The following is a 22,770-nucleotide window of genomic DNA, read 5'->3' as shown; positions in this document are numbered from 1 at the left end:
TCATCCTTGCCCCCAGGATCACTTTCATTCTTTACAGCGTTATCACTGAATTTCAGTACAGTTCAATTCAGACCCTGGGACTAGGCTACCTGGTTCAAATGTGGAGTCCACTATATAATTCCATCTACTTTATTAGTAAACTGCTTAACATCTCAGTACCTTATTTTACCCATTAGTAAAAAGGGGATACTAGGACTTACCCTGCACAGTTATGAGGATTGCTTGATACATGTGAAGCAAAATGGAAGACAGGTATTCTAACATAGATGCTCTAAGACAGACAAATGATATTATTTTATGTGCAAAGACTTTTGCCAACCTCAAATTCACAAACTCTGGTGGCATATTTTTCCTATAATTTGATCAAGAACTGCTGCTACTGCTAAGTTGCTTCAGTCGTGTCCAACCCTTTGTGACCGAATGGACTGTAACCTGCCAGGCTCCACTGCCCATGGGATTCTCCAGGCAAAAGCAGTAGGTTGCCATGCCCCTCTCCAGGGGATCTTCCCAACCCAGGGATTGAACCTGCATCTCATGTCTCCTCCAATGGGCAGGCAGGTTCTTTACTGCTAGTGCTACCTGGGAAGTGCAAGTACTAGATGGAATTATCCTTAGGCATATTTTTGATCAAAGATGAATATATTTAGGTATACATATATTTATGTATATACACACATAAAAACATATACAGAAACATACACACATATAAATCTCTTGAGCTGTAAGTTCAGATGGCAATACTTCAGTCAGTGAGGGGCTATTTAGTTACCCAAATCTAGTTTCTGAGTTTCAGATACTTAGTAGTAACGATGACAAATATTTTAATTGAAAATATATCCAAATATATTCAATTCCTGAGTTTGAAGAGCACAGGATACGTGAATATGTTTATGTGCACACATACACACACAGATTCATTTTAAAAAGTCAATCCATCAGAGTTCCTAGGTAGGAAAATATTAACAGAAACCAATGAAGCTATAAATACTGGGCAGTATGGTACAATGCAAAGAATGCTTCTGGACTCAGCAAAATATGGATATGAAACCGTGCTGTGGTCCAGCCCAGCTCCAGACTCAAAAACTGGCGACACCAAATACAGGGTGCTTTAGTGGGGGAACTGAATGGCATAATCTGTAAGAAGAAATTAGATCTCCTATACCACTCTGTGAAAAAATGTATCCCTATACTCCCTTTGTTCTCAAGAAGTTACTTGATAATGATCCACACAAATGAAGCAGTAAATCTTAGGACATGAGACACAGAAAATGGGCCATCAGGGAACCCAATATAGGGGTGTGTGCCAGTTTTGCCTGACTCTTGGACTATGGCCTCAGTGCCCCTCTGTCCACAGGATTATCCTGGTAATAACACTGCAGTGGGTTGCCATTTCCTCCTCCAGGGCATCTTCCTGACTCAGAGACTGAACTGCATCTCCTGCACCAGCAGGAGGATTCTTCACCACTGAGCCACCCGGTGAGCTGCCAACATAAGGGAGACAGAAGCAATTCCTAGCACGATGGTGAAAAGAGATCCCAGGATGACAGCTGTGCACTAGCCACAGAAGGCAAAAAGCTCAGAATGACAACACAGATTATTGCTTCAGGAGCAACTTCTTCAAGATGGATGAAAGTGATAAACAACTGGTATGTCTGAAAGTAGAGTTTTGGGTTTAATTAGCAGTAAGTACACAGAAACCTACACAAAGTTAATTATTAAGTCAAGGAAATAAAAAGGCAGTATAGGGTAAGAGTAACATATCACTTGGCTGTACAGTGTTACATAATCTCAATCGTGCATACATTCTTAATCACAGTCAATAATGAAAGCACTGAAGTACATACACTGGGAAAAGGGGAGCAGGACGGGAAAGTGTAATGGCTGGGAAGCAGCAGAACAAAGTTTTATATTAGAAATTAAAGAAACGCCTCAAACTGGAAACAGGTAAAGCAAGATAAGCATGCTATTTAGAGATACGGTAATAAATAACAACAAAAAAGTCAGTGAAACAGCTCACTCTGGGGACAGGAAATAGGAGGTGGTCAAGGAAATGGTAATTTTTACTAGAAAAAAAGATTTTTATAGACCTACTTGAATCTAAACTATGTGTATTTATTTGATTCTGACTATGTGAAACCTTAAGACAACAGATCTCCACCCACTGACCCCTCCGCCCCACCCCCGGAAACGCAGCATGGTGCCTGATCCATAAAAGTTCAGAAATGTTATAATGACAAGACAGACGGCAGCGTTTTCATATCACCATTACACTCATGCTACGGATAACAATGCTTCCTCTGCTACAAATGCTACTTGATCCTTTTAAAACAAGTTACTTACTATGCTTGGAATATCTGTGCATGCTTAACGAGGTAAAAAATAAAATGTTCAAAATTTTTGTTGTACTTAAGCAAAATACCTAATTTTATACAATTTAAACACAACTTTTCACTTTAGTAATAGAAACAATGAAACTATTTCACTTCTGACATTTAACAATTATTAATGTAGGACTTCAAACTCCCCAAGACATGCACTACAACCATAGAATAGATTCTGTCATCAATATGATGGTCTTGCATCTTGCATATTATGTTTGTACTTTAAGTCTTCTTTACCAAAATAAAAACAGGTTAAGATAATGAACAGGCAGTTCATACAAAAAGAAAACAAACAGCCAATAATAACACTGCCATAGTAACCTTTGTAATGAAAGAAACACACTTTTAAAATATAAGGTACCATTTTTAACCTATATTGGCAAAGATTTTTTTTTTTTAAAAAAGATCCTATCGATGACCTACAGATGACCAAGTCTGTAGGCTGCTGGGGGGTGGGGGTGGTGAGAGAATGATCAAACATCTAACACTAACTGGAAATAATTATGTAGCCTTTTTGGAGAAAAATTTGGCAATACTTACTGAGGCTCTAAATATATTTAATTCTTTTGGACATAATTAAACATGTACTTCAAAATGTGGCTACAAAGGATATTCAATAAACCACTGCTTACAGTAAAAACTGCAGACATTCAAAATGCCTAGCAGAGAGGACAGAATCAGTCAGCTGTGGCACATCTTCCCTCACGGCAGGCAGTGGGCCTCCCCTAGGTATCACTCCCCCAGACTCTGCCTTAGGCTTCTTCCTTACTAAGAGTTTTCTTTCCACAGAAGCCAAGAGTGTCAGGTTCAGCTTTCTCAGTGATCTGATCAGGGTCACCAGAAACTTTGTGGAAATTTTCTGGGGGCTCTTAAGAGGAAAAAACCTTCCTCACTAACAAAACTGAGATGTGAGAGGCAAAACAGCCTTTTCTGCCTTTTAGACGCTTGAGGGAGACCAGGCTAAAGCAAAACAAATAAGCTAAGATGGAGGCAAAAGAAAAAAAGGCCCTAATGGGCAACTTTAAATTGTTTGTTATGTGACACAATAAATGTCCTTGGTTACTAAGTCAATTACAGTTGAACTGTATTATCTCTGGTCAATTGCATCTTGATAGTAGCTGGAAAACAGAATACTTAAGCAGCACTAAAAGTTATGCTACACCAGTATATTTATGGACCTCAGATGTAGAGTCAAGACAAAAATTAAATACAGTATTTTCTATTAAAAAAAAAAAGAGTAAGTATATTAATAGGGTATCATTTGCCAAGAAAAGGATCTGGGAAGATACTCCATGTTTTAAGGATAGGTACCTCTAAAATAGTTCTCTCTGAAAAACACGAATTTGAACATTCTCTATTTTGTGTATTCCGTTTTATCACTTTACGATTCTATTTTTTTTTTAGCAAATCCAATGTAATTTTGGGGAGGAAGAAGAGGTAAACATGTATTCTAGTCGTCTATCTTGATCTGAGAGTCTGCCTTTTTAATAGGAAAAGTTGTTTCTTCTTTTTAAAAATGCTTTGTGAAATAAAATTTGATACTCTCAGGCATTTATTTTTTTAGTGAATACAGAAGACTACAGTTTTCACTTCCCTTTGTTACTCAGAAAATCGTATCATGACTTTGTACCATTTCTTATTGAAATCTCTTCTGTAAAGCAAAAACAGTCCCAAAATGAAGGATCTTCAGGGGTCATAGGAACTGCAGATGATATTAAATCATTAAAGGTGAGAATAGTAAACTGCCTCTGGGTTGCTTTAGAATCATCTTGAGATGTAACCTAAAAGGGGGGGAAAAAAAACCCTTAGATTACCTCAAAATTATAATGTGTATTAATCTTATGGTCAATTTTATAATTAGGAAAATAAATCAGTAATCACAATTCAGTAATATTAAATTACACTTCAATAACATTAAATAACACAGTGGGATTTTAGATAATTGTTTCTATTTTTTGTATTAGTGCTGTCAACATAAATAAGAATAATATGAAATAATCTGATTCTTAAACTTTTTGTAGATAAAACTGCCTGTGGTATTTGTTTAAAATGTAGATTTATTGAGCCATACGTCCAACAATTCTGATTCAATAGAAAAGGATCCCCAGATAGATAACTTTAACAAACATGTGGGTTATTCCGACAGGGAGAGACCACCAGGTAAACTTCTGAGAAATACTCTAGAGGGTGCATCTAATAAAATTCCCATAACTACTTAGAGATGCAGCACTTCATTAGCAAGTGATTCATTCAACACTAAATCGAAATTATATCTTCTACTCTGTGATATAGCCCTTGTTCAAAAACTTAGCCCAGTGTGGACTGTCTTTAACATTCTATACATTCTAGTAAAGACAGTACTTGGGTCTTCTGCAGTGCTTTTACAGGGTCAATGTGTTTCATATGATTTAATTTTCATTATTATGTTGATACGGTTATGTTACCTCAATTCTATAGATGGGGAAACTGAGGCTCAGTAAGATCAGTCAATGTATACAAGCGTACAACACAGCTTAAATGGTAGATCTGGACCTGGAACCCTTGCCCTTTTCTCACTATGATACTGCTGCCCAAACAGACTCTCTTCAAGGAAATACGGTACTGCTATGTGCAAATGTTACAAAAAATATAAAGCTCTATGGAATCATAAGGTATTTCCAGAAAGGGCAATGCTGAGACTTCAGCATACAAGGCCAGCTAACCTGTTTCAGAACATCTTCAGATAAAAGGAGTCAATTTTAACATGTTTTCCCTTTTAAAATAAAATAATTTATGAAGAATTTTACTTTTTTAATCTATCAAAGGCATGATCTGTATTGAGCTCTCATCCTAGAAGTAATGAAAATATACTGATTACACCACATTCTCTTATGCAGATTCCCTAAAATAAGCATATGCATTTAATTTCAATTATTGTAACATTACCAGTATTCCTTAAATAAATACTTCTACAGAATCACAACTGTACGTAGACTAGAGTCAAGACCCTAAGGTTTCTCATAAAAAATTTCCCAACTTACCAATTAATAGGAAAAGAAAGTAAAAACAGATTTTAATTGGAAGAATTGATGTTATGCTAGAATATAACATAAGGTCTCTCACACGTTTGATATTTGGGGAATAATTTAGGAGAGAACTATAAAAAGAGGAAGGAGATCAATTTGACAGATAATCTCATTGTTCACTACCCCTCAACTTAGTACCATTATATTCATCAGTTCAGTTCAGTTGCTCAGTCATGTCTGACTCTTTGCAACTCCATGGACTGCAGTATACCATGCCTCCCTGTCCATCACCAACTCCCAGAGTTTACTCAAACTCATGTCCATTGAGTTGGTGATGCCATCCAACCATCTTATACTCTCTCGTCCCCTTCTCCTCCCGCCTTCAATCTCCTCCAGCATCAGGGTCTTTTCCAATGAGTCAGTTCTTTGCATCAGGTGGCCCAAGTATTGGAGTTTCAACTTTAGCCATCAGTCCTTCCAATGAATATTCAGGACTGATTTCCTTTAGGATGGACTGCTTGGATCTCCTTACAGTCCAGGGGACTCTCCAAAGTCTTCTCCAACACCACAGTTCAAAAACATCAATTATTTGGTACTCAGCTTTCTTTATGGTCCAACTATCACATCTATACATGACTACTGGAAAAACCATAGCTTTGACAAGACAGACCTTTGTTGGCAAAGTAACGTCTCTGCTTTTTAATATGCTTTCTAGGTTGGTCATAGCTTTTCTTATATTCAAGACAGCCCCAGTTCACCAGGAAACAAACCATTGTTAAGATGACCAAGATAGTAATTACTTGAATTTCTATTGAAAATACGAGTGGAGTAGTACTACAAAATTTTTTCTTTGTAATACTTAAGTGTATTTGAATGTGAAGTAGCTGGTAACATATTTTAAAAACATTTCTGTGAAATCCCAAATGATCTTAAGGATTAGATAATGAACACTTCTAAAGTCTATTATTAAAAAAAACAAAAAGCTAAAACCTCTACCTGATATAAAACAAACGATTATTTCCATCAATAAGAAATTCAACTTTAATACATGCTTTTTAGAAAAACAAAAAAAAGCAAACAGAGAAGTCTTACATTCTGATGTCTAGATCCATTGGGTTTCCTAAGAGCTACTGCAACAAAATGGTGCTCATCTATTTTGCTTTCCTGAAAAATAAAACATAAGTAAATAGAGAATCGGAGAAGGCAATGGCAACCCACTCTAGTACTCTTGCCTGGAAAATCCCATGGATGGAGGAACCTGGTCGGCTGCAGTCCATGGGGTCGCTAAGAGTGGGACATGACTGAGAGACTCCACTTTCACTTTTCACTTTCATGCATTGGAGCAGGAAATGTCAACCCACTCCAGTGTTCTTGCCTGGAGAATTCCAGGGACAGGGGAGCCTGGTGGGCTTCCGTCTATGGGGTCGCACAGAGTCGGACATGACTGAAGCAACTTACCAGCAGCAGCAAACAGAGAATACTAAATACAGAAACTTAGATACAGTTCTATTTTCATCTAAAATAATCTCACAACCAACCACCATACACACACATACTCACTTCCCCTGAATAGTTTAAGGTAAAGTCACATACATTTTGGCTCTTTACACTGAAATATTGCAATGTACCTTCTAATAGGGACACTCTCACATACCCATGGTAGTTAATAACTTCAATAAATTTAACACTGAAATAATACTTAAATCTACTCTCTGTATTTCAGATTATGTGAATAATACAATAATGTCCTTTACACCATTTCCCCACCTTCAGTATAGGAACCAGTTTGTGGTCAAGTACTGCATTCAGTTGCCATGCCTTGCTAAATGTTTCGTCTTTTATGACACTAATATTTTAAGATGCAAGCTCCACCCCCTACTTTTTTATTAATAAACACTGCTTATTTTTCGTCTGATGGCTCTTAATAATTATTTAGATTATGGATTCTTAATAGGAATACGATATAGATAAAGCATCATACCTAGAGGCATGTCTAGAGAGTCATCTGCCCTCATTGGTGGTGTTAGTTTTATACATGCTAAAGTGATTAATATGCAGATGACACCACCCTTATGGCAGAAAGTGGAAAGAAGCTAAAAAGCCTCTTGATGAAAGTGAAAGAGGAGAGCAAAAAAGTTGGCTTAAAGCTCAACATTCAGAAAACGAAGATCATGACATCCAGTCCCATCACTTCATGGGAAATAGATGGGGAAACAGTGGAAACAGTGTCAGACTTTATTTTTTTGGGCTCCAAAATCACTGCAGATGGTGACTGCAGCCATGAAATTAAAAGACGCTTACTCCTTGGAAGAAAAGTTATGACCAACCTAGATAGTATATTCAAAAGCAGACACATTGCTTTGCCGACTAAGGTCCGTCTAGTCAAGGCTATGGTTTTTCCAGTAGTCATGTATGGATGTGAGAGTTGGACTGTGAAGAAGGCTGAGCACTGAAGAATTGATGCTTTTGAACTGTGGTGTTGGAGAAGACTCTTGAGAGCCCCTTGGACTGCAAGGAGATCCAACCAGTCCATTCTGAAGGAGATCAACCCTGGGATTTCTTTGGAAGGAATGATGCTAAAGCTAAAACTCCAGTACTTTGGCCACCTCATGCGAAGAGTTGAGTTACTGGAAAAGACTCTGATGCTGGGAGGGATTGGGGGGCAGGAGGAGAAGGGGACGACTGAGGATGAGATGGCTGGATGGCATCACTGATTTGATGGACATGAGTCTGAGTGAACTCCAGGAGATGGTGATGGACAGGGAGGCCTGGCGTGCTGCGATTCATGGGGTCGCAAAGAGTCAGACACGACTGAGCGACTGAACTGAACTGAACTGAAAGTGATAAAAAAAAAAAAAAACACAGTCTGCAACATTGGTTTATAAGCATTAAGTTAACTACATATTACAGCTTAAGGAAAATCATGTGGAAACTCATAGGTACAACTTAAAATATGCAATTTCCTATTTTCCCCTATGTGTGAGACAAATGGAGAGGGGGCTTTAAAATAGACACTGAGGCAGTTACTAGAGAAAAGTATGAACAACTATTAAAAACTAAACAAAACTTCACTGAGAAGCCACTTTACTAAGGCAGCACTCCATAAGAAATCAGTTGAAATAGGAAACTACAATCAGAAATAATGCTAGAGACTTTTTGTCCTTTATCCTCCTCTGTGTATCTTCGTACCTTAAGATATCCAAATTTGTAAAAAACAAAAGAAATTCAAAAGAGATAAATTTAGGAAAATATTTCAAGAGAAAAAAATAACTAAGTATGAGAAAGATTTAATAGGCTAAAGTTTGTTATTAACATTATAAACAGAACTATTCTTTCTGAAGACGGTCCTCCCATTCTTTACACTGAATATATTGATAATACAAACACTGTAACACAGAGGTGTTTTGGCTATAGTTACTTTTGGAAAACTACTTAGATCAGCAGTTTTGTATCTGTATCTAAGGTGGAATATCAGTGTTGACCATGGGCAGCAGACCATTTTCATTTAGTCTGTCCTCTAAAATGCCAAGGTACCCTGCTCAATTGTCTATTTACTTCATAATGAGCCAAAATTTAATGAGATTGACTTCAAAATAAAGATTCACTGTATCTACTCACCCTTCATCAACATCACATAAATATGAAATTTAACACCGCAAAACTAGTTATTTGACAATGATTCCAGTTATCAAACATTAATATTTGATGTCTTACCAGAATAAAAGTTCTATGCAATTAACTTTACCCTAAATCCCTTCTGCCTAGTATGTCTATAATATTAGTTGAAAAAGGAAATGAAACTATCAAGGTAGCTTGCTAAAGTTAAAGCAATACATTTAACACTACTGAACTTAAGACTTAATTTTAAGACTTTCTAAATTAAAAATTTTTTTCTAAGCTTAGGTTTTTATCCATAAAATTATGAATAGCAAAAATTTCCTTAAAAACGCCGACAAACTCAAAGAAACAATATTTTATTTACTCAAGAGGTAGTTTAGCATTAGACTACAAAGGTTAATCTGCTTCAGTTAAATTGTGTGTCAGTCATTTTCTTAGTATAATTTTAGTTTGTTTATAAGATAAAATGTTTTAAGTTTAACTTAAAACATTCAAGTTTTACAATGCTTTCCCAATGGTAAAGTGCTGAACAAAATGTGTCATAAATATTATTCTTTCTACGTTTAAAATGCCTCCTTTCAAAAGTAAAGCAAAGAATTAATCTAATCCCATCATTTTAAACTATGATGGTAAATTTAACTTTCCAAATAGAAACTGGTTATGAAAACTGAAGCCTATGAAAACACAAGATTCCTCTTGGCATAAGAATTCATACTTCTGAGTATTATTTTTCTAGGTGTGAGATAGATGTGTGCCTACTAAGTTGCCTGGGTCTTGTCTGACTCTGTGCTACCCTACGGACTGCAGCCTGCCAAGCTCCTGTGTCCATAGGGTTCTCCAGGCAAGAATACTGCAGTGGGTTGCCATGCGCTCCTCCAGGGGATCCTTCTGACAGAGGGATCAAATTCATGTCTCTTCAGTCTACCTGCATTGGCAGGCGGGTTCCTGACCACTAGCGCACCCTGGGAAACTCCATGAGATACATCTCTCTTCCCGACTCTGGGTGCTCCCTCATTCACTATGCCTCACCAGGCAAAGTAATGATAACACTTGTTGTAATCAGCTTTTAGAACCCTGGGTCATATCAAGTATCCAGTGTGGGTGAATTCAGTGGATGAAAAGAGGGCAGATGGGGAGGAAAGGCCAGTGAAGACCACTTACACTGCAGGTGTCCACTGTGATCACAGCCATCCCTCCGCTGCACACCTAAAGGCTGGCTCTTTATCTCGTGTGGGTACTCAGAGATGCCCCAACAGGATTTCCCATCTGTGTTCCTTGACTCTAGGCATGCCTCCCCTGACTCCAGGCTCATCATTCTCCCCTCAAACCCTGGCTTCTGGCTGTCCATACCACCAGACTCATTCTGTTAAGGTCACTCTCTCTTCCCAGGCCTGTTTACAGTATAATAAATAGTCCACACTTAAATATATGTATCTAACATATTATTTGTATATTTTCCTAACTGGTACACTGAACAGACAAAACGCTCAAGTGCATTCAATTCAATAAAGAATTTTTCTTCCATAGATGTTTCCAAATGTGCCCTGCTATATCTCCATTCCCAGTTCCTGGACAAGCTCTGAGGCAAACCTGATAGCTCCTCAGTCACTTTCAGCTTAAAAAAAAAAATCCTATTTCAATTCTTAAGATACATTCTTCCTGGCCTCACCTTCCTCTTCCTCTGGTTTCCTTCAGGCAGGTGGCAGAGAGGAAAGCGATGGAGAACAGGCAAAGTAATGATCAACACTGTTGCAATCCACTTTTTAGAACCCTGGGTCACATCAAGTATCCAAAAGCTAGGTTAGTGGGCATGTGAGGGATTTTCAGAGAAACACTATCTGTTCCTCTGCCCTATACCACTGCATGGGCCTAGCAGTGCATTTAAGAGCTGACTTCTTGTATTTCCTACCCTCAGCAATTAATACACAGTAGAATGCCCACTGCTTCTTTCTTTTGGAAATCCTCTTAGGTATCTTTTCAAGATACTGCAGGCCCTTTTTCTATAGCATTTCACAGGCCCACAGGAACTCAGACATCTTTGTCACCTAAAAAGTTGAAGCACAGCTGGCCCAATCACTGATTCTTTCCTCCTCACCCTGCTACTAGGTCTATTCCATCTGGCACCATTAAGAATAAAGGAGTCTCCATGAATGAAATGGCTGACATCTGCCCCTTTCATAATGAGAAAAAAATTTTTTATTGTATTAAAAAATAGTATGCTAAATATAATTTACTCTTTAACTGATAGAATCCCTATCTTACTTGGTATGATAGCAATTTTGCTAACTTTCTGCCTTTGGATCACCTAAACCTACTTTCTGTCATTAAAATATATATATATTTATTTGGCTGCACAGGATCTTCATTGCAGCATATGAGATCTTCCTTGTGTTGTGCGGGTTCTTCTGCTGAGGCGCCAACGCCAGAGCTCAAGCAGCACTCAGGCTTAGCTGCTCCACAGCTCGTGGGACCTTAGATCTCTGGCCAGAGATCGAACCTGTGTCCCCTGCACTGCAAGGTGAATTCTCAACCACCGGACCACCAGGGAAACCTCTACTTTCTTTAATTTATATTTTGGTTATTCTTCCTCGGTCTCCTCTTTACCCCACCTTTAAGCAGCATTCTCAGGACTGTACTAGGTCTTTCTAAATTCTAATTTAGGTACTCTCACTGCTGCAACTGTAAATCCCATGGTTTCAGCTACCACTCACATGTTAATGATTACCTTTTTTCCTTTAGCCCAGTCTTTCACTCTATTCGCCCGCTCAATGCCTTCACTTAGATGTTTCTATGGTATCTCACACTTAAATCCCACTTGTTTCCTAATATTCAGTATCTCAACAGACAGTCCTATAAGTCACAGAATTGATAACTTCTTTGACACCTCACTTCCTTAACCTCCAGATACCATCATACTGAGAACGTGGTCTTAAAATATGATTCTGATCTTACATCTATTTACAACTTGTTAAAATTCCCTTGAGAAAATGAATGAACATCTCCTATTTTACCTACTCATCATGAATTCTTTTTTTATTTTTAATGCATTATTTTATTTTTGGCTGTGTCAGGTCGCGGCACGTGGGACCTCGTGTTGCGGCAAGCAGGCTCTACAGCGCATGGGTTCAGTAGCTGTGGCTCGAAGTCTCAGCTGCCCTGCAGTATGTGTGCTCTTAGTTCCCCGACCAGGGATTGAACGTGTATCCCCTGCATTGGAAAGCGGATTCTCAACCACTGGACCACCAGGGAAGTCCCTCATCATGAATTCTTTATTCTGGATACTGACGTTCTCCGCACAATTCAGGTGATGACTGCAAGAACCACCACATTATAGTACAGACCATTTGGTTGGGCTATGGACACTTGATACCAGTTGTAACACACTTCCTTGGCTATGTCTGGTCAAGAGAAAGGCAACTAACATCCAACCTAAGCCATGGAATCTCTTTTCTGGAGGTTTTATGCATTGAACCAATGAGTTCACCAATCTCTGCGGGTTTTTAAACTGTAAATTGTTACACGTAAGAGTGGTTAACAGTCATGCTTCCTGCCACATAAGGATTCTTAACTAGATAAGGTTAAGAAAGCTGGTGTATAGAATGAGAAATGTGGGTGGGAGAAAACTGAAGCCAGGAAGGCAAAAGAGAAAAGATAAAAAGAGTTCTGACCAATCCCACTGCTGGGCATACACACCGAGGAAACCAGAATTGAAAGAGACACATGTACCCCAATGTTCATCGCAGCACTGTTTATAATAGCCAGGACATGGAAACAACCTAGATGTCCATCAGCAGATGAATGGATAAGAAAGCTGTGGTACATATACACAATGGAGTATTACTCGGCCGTTAAAAAGAATTCATTTGAATCAGTTCTGATGAGATGGGTGAAACTGGAGCCAATTATACAGAGTGAAGTAAGCCAGAAAGAAAAACACCAATACAGTATACTAACACATATATATGGAATTTAGGAAGATGGCAATGACGACCCTGTATGCAAGACAGGAAAAATGACACAGATGTGTATACCAGACTTTTGGACTCAGAGGGAGAGGGAGAGGGTGGGATGATTTGGGAGAATGGGAATTATAACATGTATACTGTCATGTAAGAATTGAATCGCCAGTCCATGTCTGACGTAGGGTGCAGCTTGCTTGGGGCTGGTGCATGGGGATGACCCAGAGAGATATTGTGGGGAGGGAGGTGGGAGGGGGGTTCATGTTTGGGAACACATGTAAGAATTAAAGATTTTTAAATTAAAAAAAAACAAAAAAAAACAAAAAAAAACAGAGGAATGATGGTAGGAAAAAAAAAAAAGAGTTCTTGAGTTTTCCAGTCTCTCATTCTAGCCAATTCTGCAATTTGGTTTTAGGAATCACTCTAATAACCTATCATAATGTCTTTTTGGCTAAAATGAGTTTGTTAAGATTTCTCTCATTAGCAGCCAAGAACTGCTAGTGACAGAAACCAGATAAGTAAGACACCAAAATATTAACCGACTCATAATGCCCTAAATGATCTTATCAGCCTGAATCAGCATCTCTCTCCAACCCCCTCACCTCAGCACAGTGACAGAATAGCAGCCTTTAGTGGTTCTATTACAGGGGCTCCTTGCCCCTTCTCTTTTACTTTATGTACTATGACTTATCTTTCATGCATCAGCTTAAACGTTACATGTGCTCCCAGTATCTCTGACTTCACCTTCAGAGCACCCAGGCTGGATTTTGAATGTGTCAAGTTTCAATGACTAGCCTCCCCAAGCTGAGCTTATAGTAATTCTGATAAATTTCTTACCTCAAATGCCCATTCTTTTTCTTCTTCTCCATCCAAAAATAAACGTGTTTCTTTATAAACTTGGCCTATATCCAGATTTAATGGGGATATATCGAATTCAAGCCGCTGCAATTCAAATCCTAATCCAACACCTATTGCTTTTATGAAGCTTTCTTTCAGTGCCTAAGATACAGACAGACATTTTCTCTTAGAGCTTTAGTAGATAAAATTGTTCATAAAATCTTCAACCCTCAAAAAACATATGGATTTTTAATTCTCTACCACACTACAACTATAAGCTACTTATTTTCACCTTTATACTAGCACAGAAGCCAGCCAGCTGTGAAAGTTGGAGACAAACCATTGAGCTCCCCGTGCCTCCATTACCCCATGTGTAACATGCAATAATAATAGCACCTTCTTCATGGGGTGATGACAACTAACTTATGAAAGGCTTACAGTAATGTCTTTTGGTACATAATAAATATTATGTAAGTGTTTTTTAATTAAGTTCTATTATGTATGAGATTCTTTAAGACAGAAACCATTAAACTTTACTAATAATGACAAATAAAATGACTTATTTTAGTTTTAAGAGAAGGATCTTCTAATTGAATATTAAACATGTTAAATTTTCTTAAATGTCATTATAATATAATAACATATACAAAAAAATCATGAAGTTCCCAAGTAGTGACTTATGTACTTCAAACACTGTACAAAATATAGGGTTATCAATGGACTTTTGCTCCTGCTTTTAACAACACAGGGCTTACTCTCAAAACTAGAAAGAAATTATACCCAATTCCTATAAAACATATCCAGCTGAGTCCATTCATCCTTAAAGCTTCTGATTGTTTCCCATTCTTTGTTGGTGAACTTTCTTTTCATAATATGAAAAAATTCTGGAATTGAACCACGACCTGTCAATTGAGGAAATAGAGAATTACCAAACTGTTAAAGATAGCACACAAAAGGAAACAACAGTCCAATATTACTTTTGAATACAGTCACAATATTGCTAATCAAAGCAAGCTGAGAATTAAAAGGATAACATGCAAGACAAGCGTGGGTTAGTCCAGAAATAGAAGGGTGACTTAAGAGAGTGGTGAGACTCTCTGAGCTACTAAATAGTTAAGGAGAAAAACAGTTATATAAACAGATGCCCACCAAAAATCTGATAAATTTTTATAGATCTTAAAATAACTAGGGGAAGTTTCCTACATACGGTAGAATATCAGAAATCCGAAATAAGTACTCTTTAGAATTTTACTTTGCTATTTAACAGGAAAATCAGGAACAATTTCTTTACAATTTTGGGGGAATTGGTAGAAAGCTAAGAAGTGTTCTTTTAAGTGAATAACATGACTGGAAAGTTAATATACACTTATTTCCTTCACAATAACTGTTTTTAAACATGTATTCTAATATGATTTTTCCAAATAAAAATAGATTTGACTTCTGTTCTATTGGCTCATTTAAAAAAAAATAATGTTCCACATAAAATATTACACAGCATCCAAAACATCAATAGAACTCCAAGAACCTGATTCCCACAATTAAGAGCTAAATTTGTAATTTATATATTACAAATTATAATATATAGTATGCTTTTCATATTACATTTTTCAAAATATTATGTGTTCATCGTTACTACTAAACAGGAACCTTCTATCATCATCCATTTACTTATTCTACAATTATGCAGAATGTGTACTAGTATTATACCGTTATGAACTGAACTAATGGTTAAAAACAAATCGGTCATGATTCTTACTCTCACACAATTACAGCCTAAGTGGTCTATCAGAAAAATCTGGCCACAAGGTGCATGCGTGCTAAGTCATTTCAGTCGTGTCCTACTCTTTGTGATCCCGTGGACTGTAGCTCGCCAGGCTCTTCTGTCCATGGAATTCTCCAGGCAAGAATACTGCCCTCCTCTAGGGCGTTTTCCCACTCCAGGGATCAAAACCCAGGTCTCCTGCATTGCAGGCAGATTTGTTACCGTCTGAGCCACCAGGGAAACCCAGCAACGAGGTAGGTAAATCATAAATGTTTACTATATGAATAAATGTATGCTAACTATTACCTGCTAAATTAAATGCTCTATTGTCCTATATCTTTATTTCATGATTACATTACTTCCAGCAAGCATCTTGAAACAGTCCTTCTGCAGCTTCTGTTAACACAGTTTGTCTACTCCTGAACTTCCATTTCTAAAATACTTAACTTCAAAATCTGACATTCCCAACTGGCTGGAACTATAGCACGTCTGGAAAGAAAAAAGATGTCAAATCCCCCTACTTCATGCTTTCCTGGCATTTAATCACTAACCCCATGAGAATTCAACAATTAGAATGCACACTATATTATCCACTCTAAAAGTACCTTTTCCATGGTTATTTCAAGGGCAGAAAATATTAAAAACCAGCTCTTCCACAGAATTGGCCATAATTCCCCCACCATCCCGACTTCGAAATAATAAAAATAGCCTCCTCTCGTTTACATAGGTCATATTCCTAACGACCCTCCAATGATATGTGATCTTTTAGTTCAAAGCAAAGATCCTCCATTATTTTCAAGTTCATCACACTCATTTGATTTATCTATCTACTCAGTCCTCTACTGTTTTCAAGAATGAAAACTTTACAATCCATTTTTATGAATCAATTAATGTTTATTGTTTGTATTCATATTAATGTTATAAGGCTATCATTTCTGGGACTTTCCTGGTGGTCCAGTGGTCCAGTGGTTAGGACTTCACCTTCCAATGCAAGGGGTGAAGGTTCCATTCCTGGTCAGGGAGCTAAGATTCCACATGCCTCGTGGCCAGAAAGTCAAAACAGAAGCAGTATTGTAACAAATTCCATAAAGACCATAAAATTTTAAAAAAGGTAGATTACACATACACACACACAGAGCTATTACTTCCTAAAATAGCTCTGCAAAGCTGTAAAATCATTTCATGCAAAAGCACTGAAATATTAAACTGGGATCTTAGGAGTCCTGGGGGGATTCTAAGCCTTTTGGGGCTATGAACACTCTTTGATAGGCTGGTGTTTATTCCTTAAGCCTCTTAATAAGACTGTCTTGTTAAAATGCAAGCATCACTAGTATATCCTGGCTTGACAGGTAAATCACTAAAGAAAGTATGGTAAGCTAAGCTTGCTTTTTCAAAAGTGACAGAAGAAAATCTGGAGATTTTAAACACTAGGAGCACTAAACACATACAAATCATAAACTGTTTTCTTTTGAATAGATTCTGTTACAAATAGGATAAATAATAACGGAATGAACAGCTACCTTGAATTTGGAAGACACCATTTTATATTTTGAGTGGAAGGGAAAGTCATTCAGTGGTGTCAGACTCCTTGAGACCCCATGGACTATACAGTTCATGAAATTCTCTAGGCAATAATACTGGAGTGGGTAGCTATTCCCTTCTCCAGGGGATCTTCCCAACCCAAGGATTGAACCCATGTCTCCTGCACTGCAGGCGGATTCTTTACCAGCTGAGCCACAAGGGAAGCCCGTTTTGAATGGAACTGCAGCTTTAACAGAATACTATCCAAAAAAACCTAAAATTTTAACAGATATGCCTGTTCTCATCTATAGTGTCATTATGTTCGTTGGTTTCCTTAAGCTATAATTTCATAACCTTCAAGAAGTTCTCTGATTTTTACCTAAATATGATGGGGCAATCAAGGAAAAAAATTTAGTCATGCTAGTAAAAACACTCATTTAACATAAAAAAGCAATCTAGCACAATCACTGAAAAAAGTAATAACTGATCATGCACACTAAAAAAAAAAATCTGCTATGACTATTTCCATATACTTTTGAGAGCATCATACGTCACAAAAAAAGACTGACAGCAACAGAAAACAGCTTTGTAAATATTCAGCCAAAGAACCACAGTGCCACACTGTGACTTAAGGTGAAAATATACATGCACTGGATGAGTACTCTGTTAAGGACTCAGTTTATCTTCAATATTGGAATTTAAAATATCAGTAAGAAATATCAGAATAGAACACCCTCAAACTAGCTGAAAATGACACAATCATTAGTTACATAAATTGGCAAAGCTTCTAAGTAATACCAACACAATTCATGTCTATTACAACCTTCAATTTAATAGACAGGTGAGAACTTAAGTACATAAAAGTACATACATAAAGATAAAATAACTGAAAAACTTCTACAGAATGAATCACTAACCAGGTTGAGAAAAACAGGATTCCCCCACCTTACAGCTTAATCTTTCGGGAAAGCAGCACTAGATATTAACTAAGTGTTCTGCAATGATCAATTAATCAAGGTCACAACTAAAAAAATAATTTATATAGTTGAGCCTTGAATAAGGCGGGTTTGAACTGTGAGCGTCTAGTTGTCCTAAAACTCACACCCACACAGAAACTAAAAATGTGACCTTATTGGAAACATAGTCTTTACAGATGTAATCAAGTTAAGACGATGTCATCTTAGATTAGATAGGTCCTATATCCAATGACTGATGTCCTTTAAGGAGAAACATTTAGACACACAAGAGAGAATACAGGGGAAAAGGAGCCCTAGGAAACTAATACATAAATGCAAACAATTTAATCTATATATACAGACACATTCATACACTCAGCTTTAGTGTTACGCCACTGGAGTCAAATGTTCAAATCTTGGCTCTATCACTTCTTTTAACTGTTTATTTTATATTGGGGTATAGGTAATTAACAATGTTGTGATAGTTTCAGGTAAAGAGCGAAGGGACTCAGCCATACACATACAAATATCCACTCTCCTCCAAACTCCTCCCATCCAGTCTACCACATATTGAGCAGCGTTTCATGTGCTATACAGTAGGTCCTTGCTAGTTATCAATTTTAAATACAGCAGTGTACATGCCCATTCTAAACTTCCTAACTACCCCTTCCCCTCTTCCCTCTGGCAGCCATGAATTATTCTCTAAGTCTATGAGTCTCTTTCTATTTTCTAAGTTAAGTTCCATTGTATCATTTCTTTTTAGATTCCACATATGTCATACAATATTTCTTCTTTACCTGACTGAATTCTCTCAGTATGACACTCTCTAAGTCCCACCAACAGTGTAGGAGGGTTCCCTTCCCCAGTATTTATTTATTAAATTTGGCCATGTCATTTATTTGGCCATGTCACACAGCATGTGGGCTCTTAGTTCTTCAACTAGGGTTGGAACCCATGCTCCCTGCTGTGGAAGCCCAGAGTCTTAACCTCTGCGCCACCAGGGAAGTCCTCAGCATTTATTTTTGATGATAGCCATTCTGCTTGGTATCACTTCTTTACTATTATTTAACTTCTCTATGGCTGTTTCTTAAGCTGTAAGATAGGGAAGAGAGTTGGGTAGTTTAAGAAAGAAACATATAAATGATCTGGGCCTGGAGCTAATAAGTACTTAATAAATATTAGCTTTAAGCCTGCTGCAGTAATTGTTATATATATATATCGCTTCTCTTTTGTGAAATGTTTTATCAAGCCCTTCGTCCATTTGTTAGGTAAGTTTTAAGGGGCTTTTCTAGCAATACTTACAAAGTACTTTTATTAACCATATTAACCTCTGTGTGTCTTATTTGCCCCTGTTTGTGTGAGAGAAGAGACTTAACATGAAATCAATGACATCTGCTAACTTTGTGGGTTCTTCTTACCTAAGTTTAAAAGGTATCTTTCTTTCAGAAGTCTGGCCAAATATACAATTCTATTGTGTTCTAGTAACCTTTGTTAAAACCCAATTCTAATTAACTTTGCTGTACATCGTGAAACAAGATCTAATGGCTTTCAGATAATCTTACTCATTAAAAAATGTTGACAGGTTACAATCTTCTTGTTGGTTCCATAAATTCACATCCAACACAGTGTTTCCTGAATACTAGTATGTCTAACAATCACCTGAGAAACTGTTTTGAGTATAGGATCACTCACTGGCTGCATCTAAGAAATTCTAGTTTGAGAGGTCTGAGATGGTTTCAAGGAACCTGAACAGGCATCCTGGCTGATTGTAACATCCCGATCACTATTTTAGAAACACCATTCTATACATGTAACAACTATCACCACCTTAGACTAACATTTACTTATAAAGTACTTAATAATCCCAGGAACTTTATATGCTTATTCCTAATCTATCCCATGCTGATGGTGCTAAAACTTTTGTGCCGTATGATGTAAAATATATACACAAAAATTCTAGGGGAATTAAAGATTTAAAGGTAAAAGAGAAGGTACAATTTTGAAACAAAAACTAATAGACTCTTTAACTTATTGTTGGAGTAAATCTTTTACCAATTTATTTATTTTTTTCAAATGAGTTCAGTATTTATCAAGGAAATGTTAGATATATTAATTTAAAAAAAGATAAATAAAATTCAGACATAAAAAAACAAAAACAAACAAATTCAAGATAAATAGTATAGTGGGAAAAATATTTGTAGGGGCTTCACTGGTGACTCAGTGGTAAAGAATCTGTTTGCCAATGCAGGAGACACAGGTTCAATCCCTGATCTAGAAAGATCCCACGTGCCGAGGAGCAACTAAGTCCATGCACCACAACTACTGAGCCCATGTGATGCAATTACTGAAGCCTGTGCTCTGTAACAAGAGAAGCCACTGCAATGAGAAGCATGCATATCACGGCTAGAGTAGCCTCTACTCTCTGCAACTAGAGAAAAGTCTGCACAGGAACAAACACCCAGCAGAGCTGAAAATAAATATATAAATAAATACAATTAAAAAAAATAAAGAAAATAATTGTAACAGATATTAAAGAAGAGTCACTATCCAAAGTACATAAAGAGCTTTTATATATGGGTTAGAAAATATTAACAAGCAGTTTACGGAAGAGCAAATTCAAGTAGCCAACAAGCTAGTGATTAATGTACCCTAGTGATTAATGTACCACTTAATAAATAATCTTTAACTACTGAACTGAAATATTACATATAAGAACTAATCAGTACTAGTTGTCTTTTCTTTCACTAACATCACGCTTTTTTGTTCAGGATGACTCAGTTTAGCTCAGTTCAGTCACTCAGTCGTGTCCGACTCTTTGCGACCCCATGGACTACAGCATGCCAGGCCTCCCTGTCCATCACCAACTCCCGGAGTTTACTCAAACTCACATCCATTGAGTAGGTGATGCCATCCAACCACCTCATCCTGTTGTCCCCTTCTCCTCCCATCTTCAATCTTTCCCAGCATCAGGGTCTTTTCCAATCAGTCAGTTCTTTGCATCAGGTAGCCAAAGCACTGGAGTTTCAGCTTCAATGAGATCAGTCCTTCCAATGAACCCTGAGGACTGATCTCCTTTAGGATGGTCTGGCTGGATCTCCTTGCAGTCCAAGGGACTCTCGAAAGTCTTCTTCAACACCACAGTTCAAAAACAGTAATTCTTCGGCGCTCAGCTTTCTTTATAGTCCAACTCTGACATCCATACATGACTACTGGAAAAACCATAGCCTTGACCAGACGGACCTTTGTTGACAAAGTAATGTCTCTGCTTTTTAATGTGCTGTCTAGGTTGGTCATAGCTTTTCTTCCAAGCAGCAAGCCTAGTATAAGTTTAAACAATAGTAAGGCCAGTTCCAGCTCACTTTTGTATACTCTTCTGAGACATCAGTTCCTTCCTCAAAACTTTAAATTCATTTAACCCAGTTCCATAGAATTTTTAAGTATTTTGTACCTGCAAATTCTTAGCATTTAACACACAGAAGTTGCTCAATAAATACTAGTTCTATGTTGTGATCCCACTGAATTCCTCTGCACAATGGGAAAGACCTATTCTGTAACCTGGGAAAAGGGAAAAACTACCTGCCAGTAAACACCTGCTTTTCCAGTAGCAGTTCAAAGCACAAAAAGAAGTGAGACTTATTTAAGCTGCTTGACAGCTGTAAACTCCCAGTTTAAAAAAAACCAAAAAATCCCCAAACAATGCTTTAACTAAGCATATCTTTCAAAATGCAGATCCAGAAGAATGTAGATCAGCTTAAAAATGTAGATCAGAAATGACAGTGGAATACAGTTCTTTGATTTATGATGTAGTTATGTCCTGATAAACCCACTGTTAAGCTGAAAATATTTTAGGATTGAAAACGCATTTAATATCCCTAAGCTATGACACGTCACAGCTTAGCTTTGCCTACTTTAAACGTGTTCAGAACACTTACATTAGCCTACAAATGGGCAAAATCATCTAACAAAAAGCCTATAACAGAGCGTAGAATACTTCATAAAATGCACTGAATACCTCACTGAAAGTGAAAAAAAACAATGGTTGTACTGGGTGTTTACCCTTGTGACTGTGTAGCTGACTGGGACCTATGGCTCACTGCTGCTGCCTAGAATTAAGACATATGGCTAGCCTGAGAAAAGGTCAAAATTAAAAGTATGGCTTCTACTAAGTTGCTTTTAAACCATCATAAAGTTAAAAAATTTTAAGTCAGAGACTGTAGATTGCAACAGTAACAAAGTTGGAAACTGAATCTGATGGGGATGCAAATGCAGGAGAGAAGCAGCTAGGGAGATTATGGAGGGTGAGGAAGAAGACTTGAAGGAAGAACTGTTTGTAACCACAACTCACTAATGAGAGCAGTTCATACTCCAACTACAATCTGATATGAACATCACTGTTTACTGTAGCTGCAAACCAACTTTTCAACAAATTTAAGGAATATTTTAAGTGAAATTGAGAATTTCTATTATTTGTTCATTCAATGAATATTTACTAAGCACCTTCAATGTGCTATACACACTAAGTACTAGGTCTGCATGGCTAGTACATGCAGAAATGAAGGATAATAATCAAATAACTAAGTTATAATTAGAAACGAGAAAGGCCATGAGAGAAAATAAGAGCAGGTGGTTGTCAGGAAAGCCCTTTCTGAGGAGGTACTAGAACTGGTTACTTCCCAGTCTTCAGATCTCCGGTACTCAAGAAGAGTGACAAGAAGAACAGGCAGAGGGATC

The 22,770-nt window shown here is 37.4% G+C and overlaps 1 protein-coding gene across 1 annotated transcript in view; it reads right to left on the bottom strand.

Annotated features, from left to right (window-relative positions):
- The window catches only part of AASDHPPT (aminoadipate-semialdehyde dehydrogenase-phosphopantetheinyl transferase), a 29,302-nt gene continuing 7,152 nt past the window's right edge, over positions 621-22,770 (bottom strand). The window contains exons 3-6 of the mRNA XM_013969378.2: positions 14,581-14,702; positions 13,801-13,962; positions 6,479-6,550; positions 621-4,162 (exon numbers count right to left, since the gene is read on the bottom strand). Coding sequence (XP_013824832.2) covers positions 3,998-4,162; positions 6,479-6,550; positions 13,801-13,962; positions 14,581-14,702 — 521 coding nt within the window. The 3' untranslated portion in view covers positions 621-3,997. The remainder of the gene's footprint in view (positions 4,163-6,478; positions 6,551-13,800; positions 13,963-14,580; positions 14,703-22,770) is intronic.

This window comes from Capra hircus, chromosome 15 (genome assembly GCF_001704415.2).
Source record: "Capra hircus breed San Clemente chromosome 15, ASM170441v1, whole genome shotgun sequence".
Lineage (NCBI taxonomy): Eukaryota > Metazoa > Chordata > Mammalia > Artiodactyla > Bovidae > Capra > Capra hircus.
This window is presented reverse-complemented; position numbering and strand designations above follow the sequence as displayed.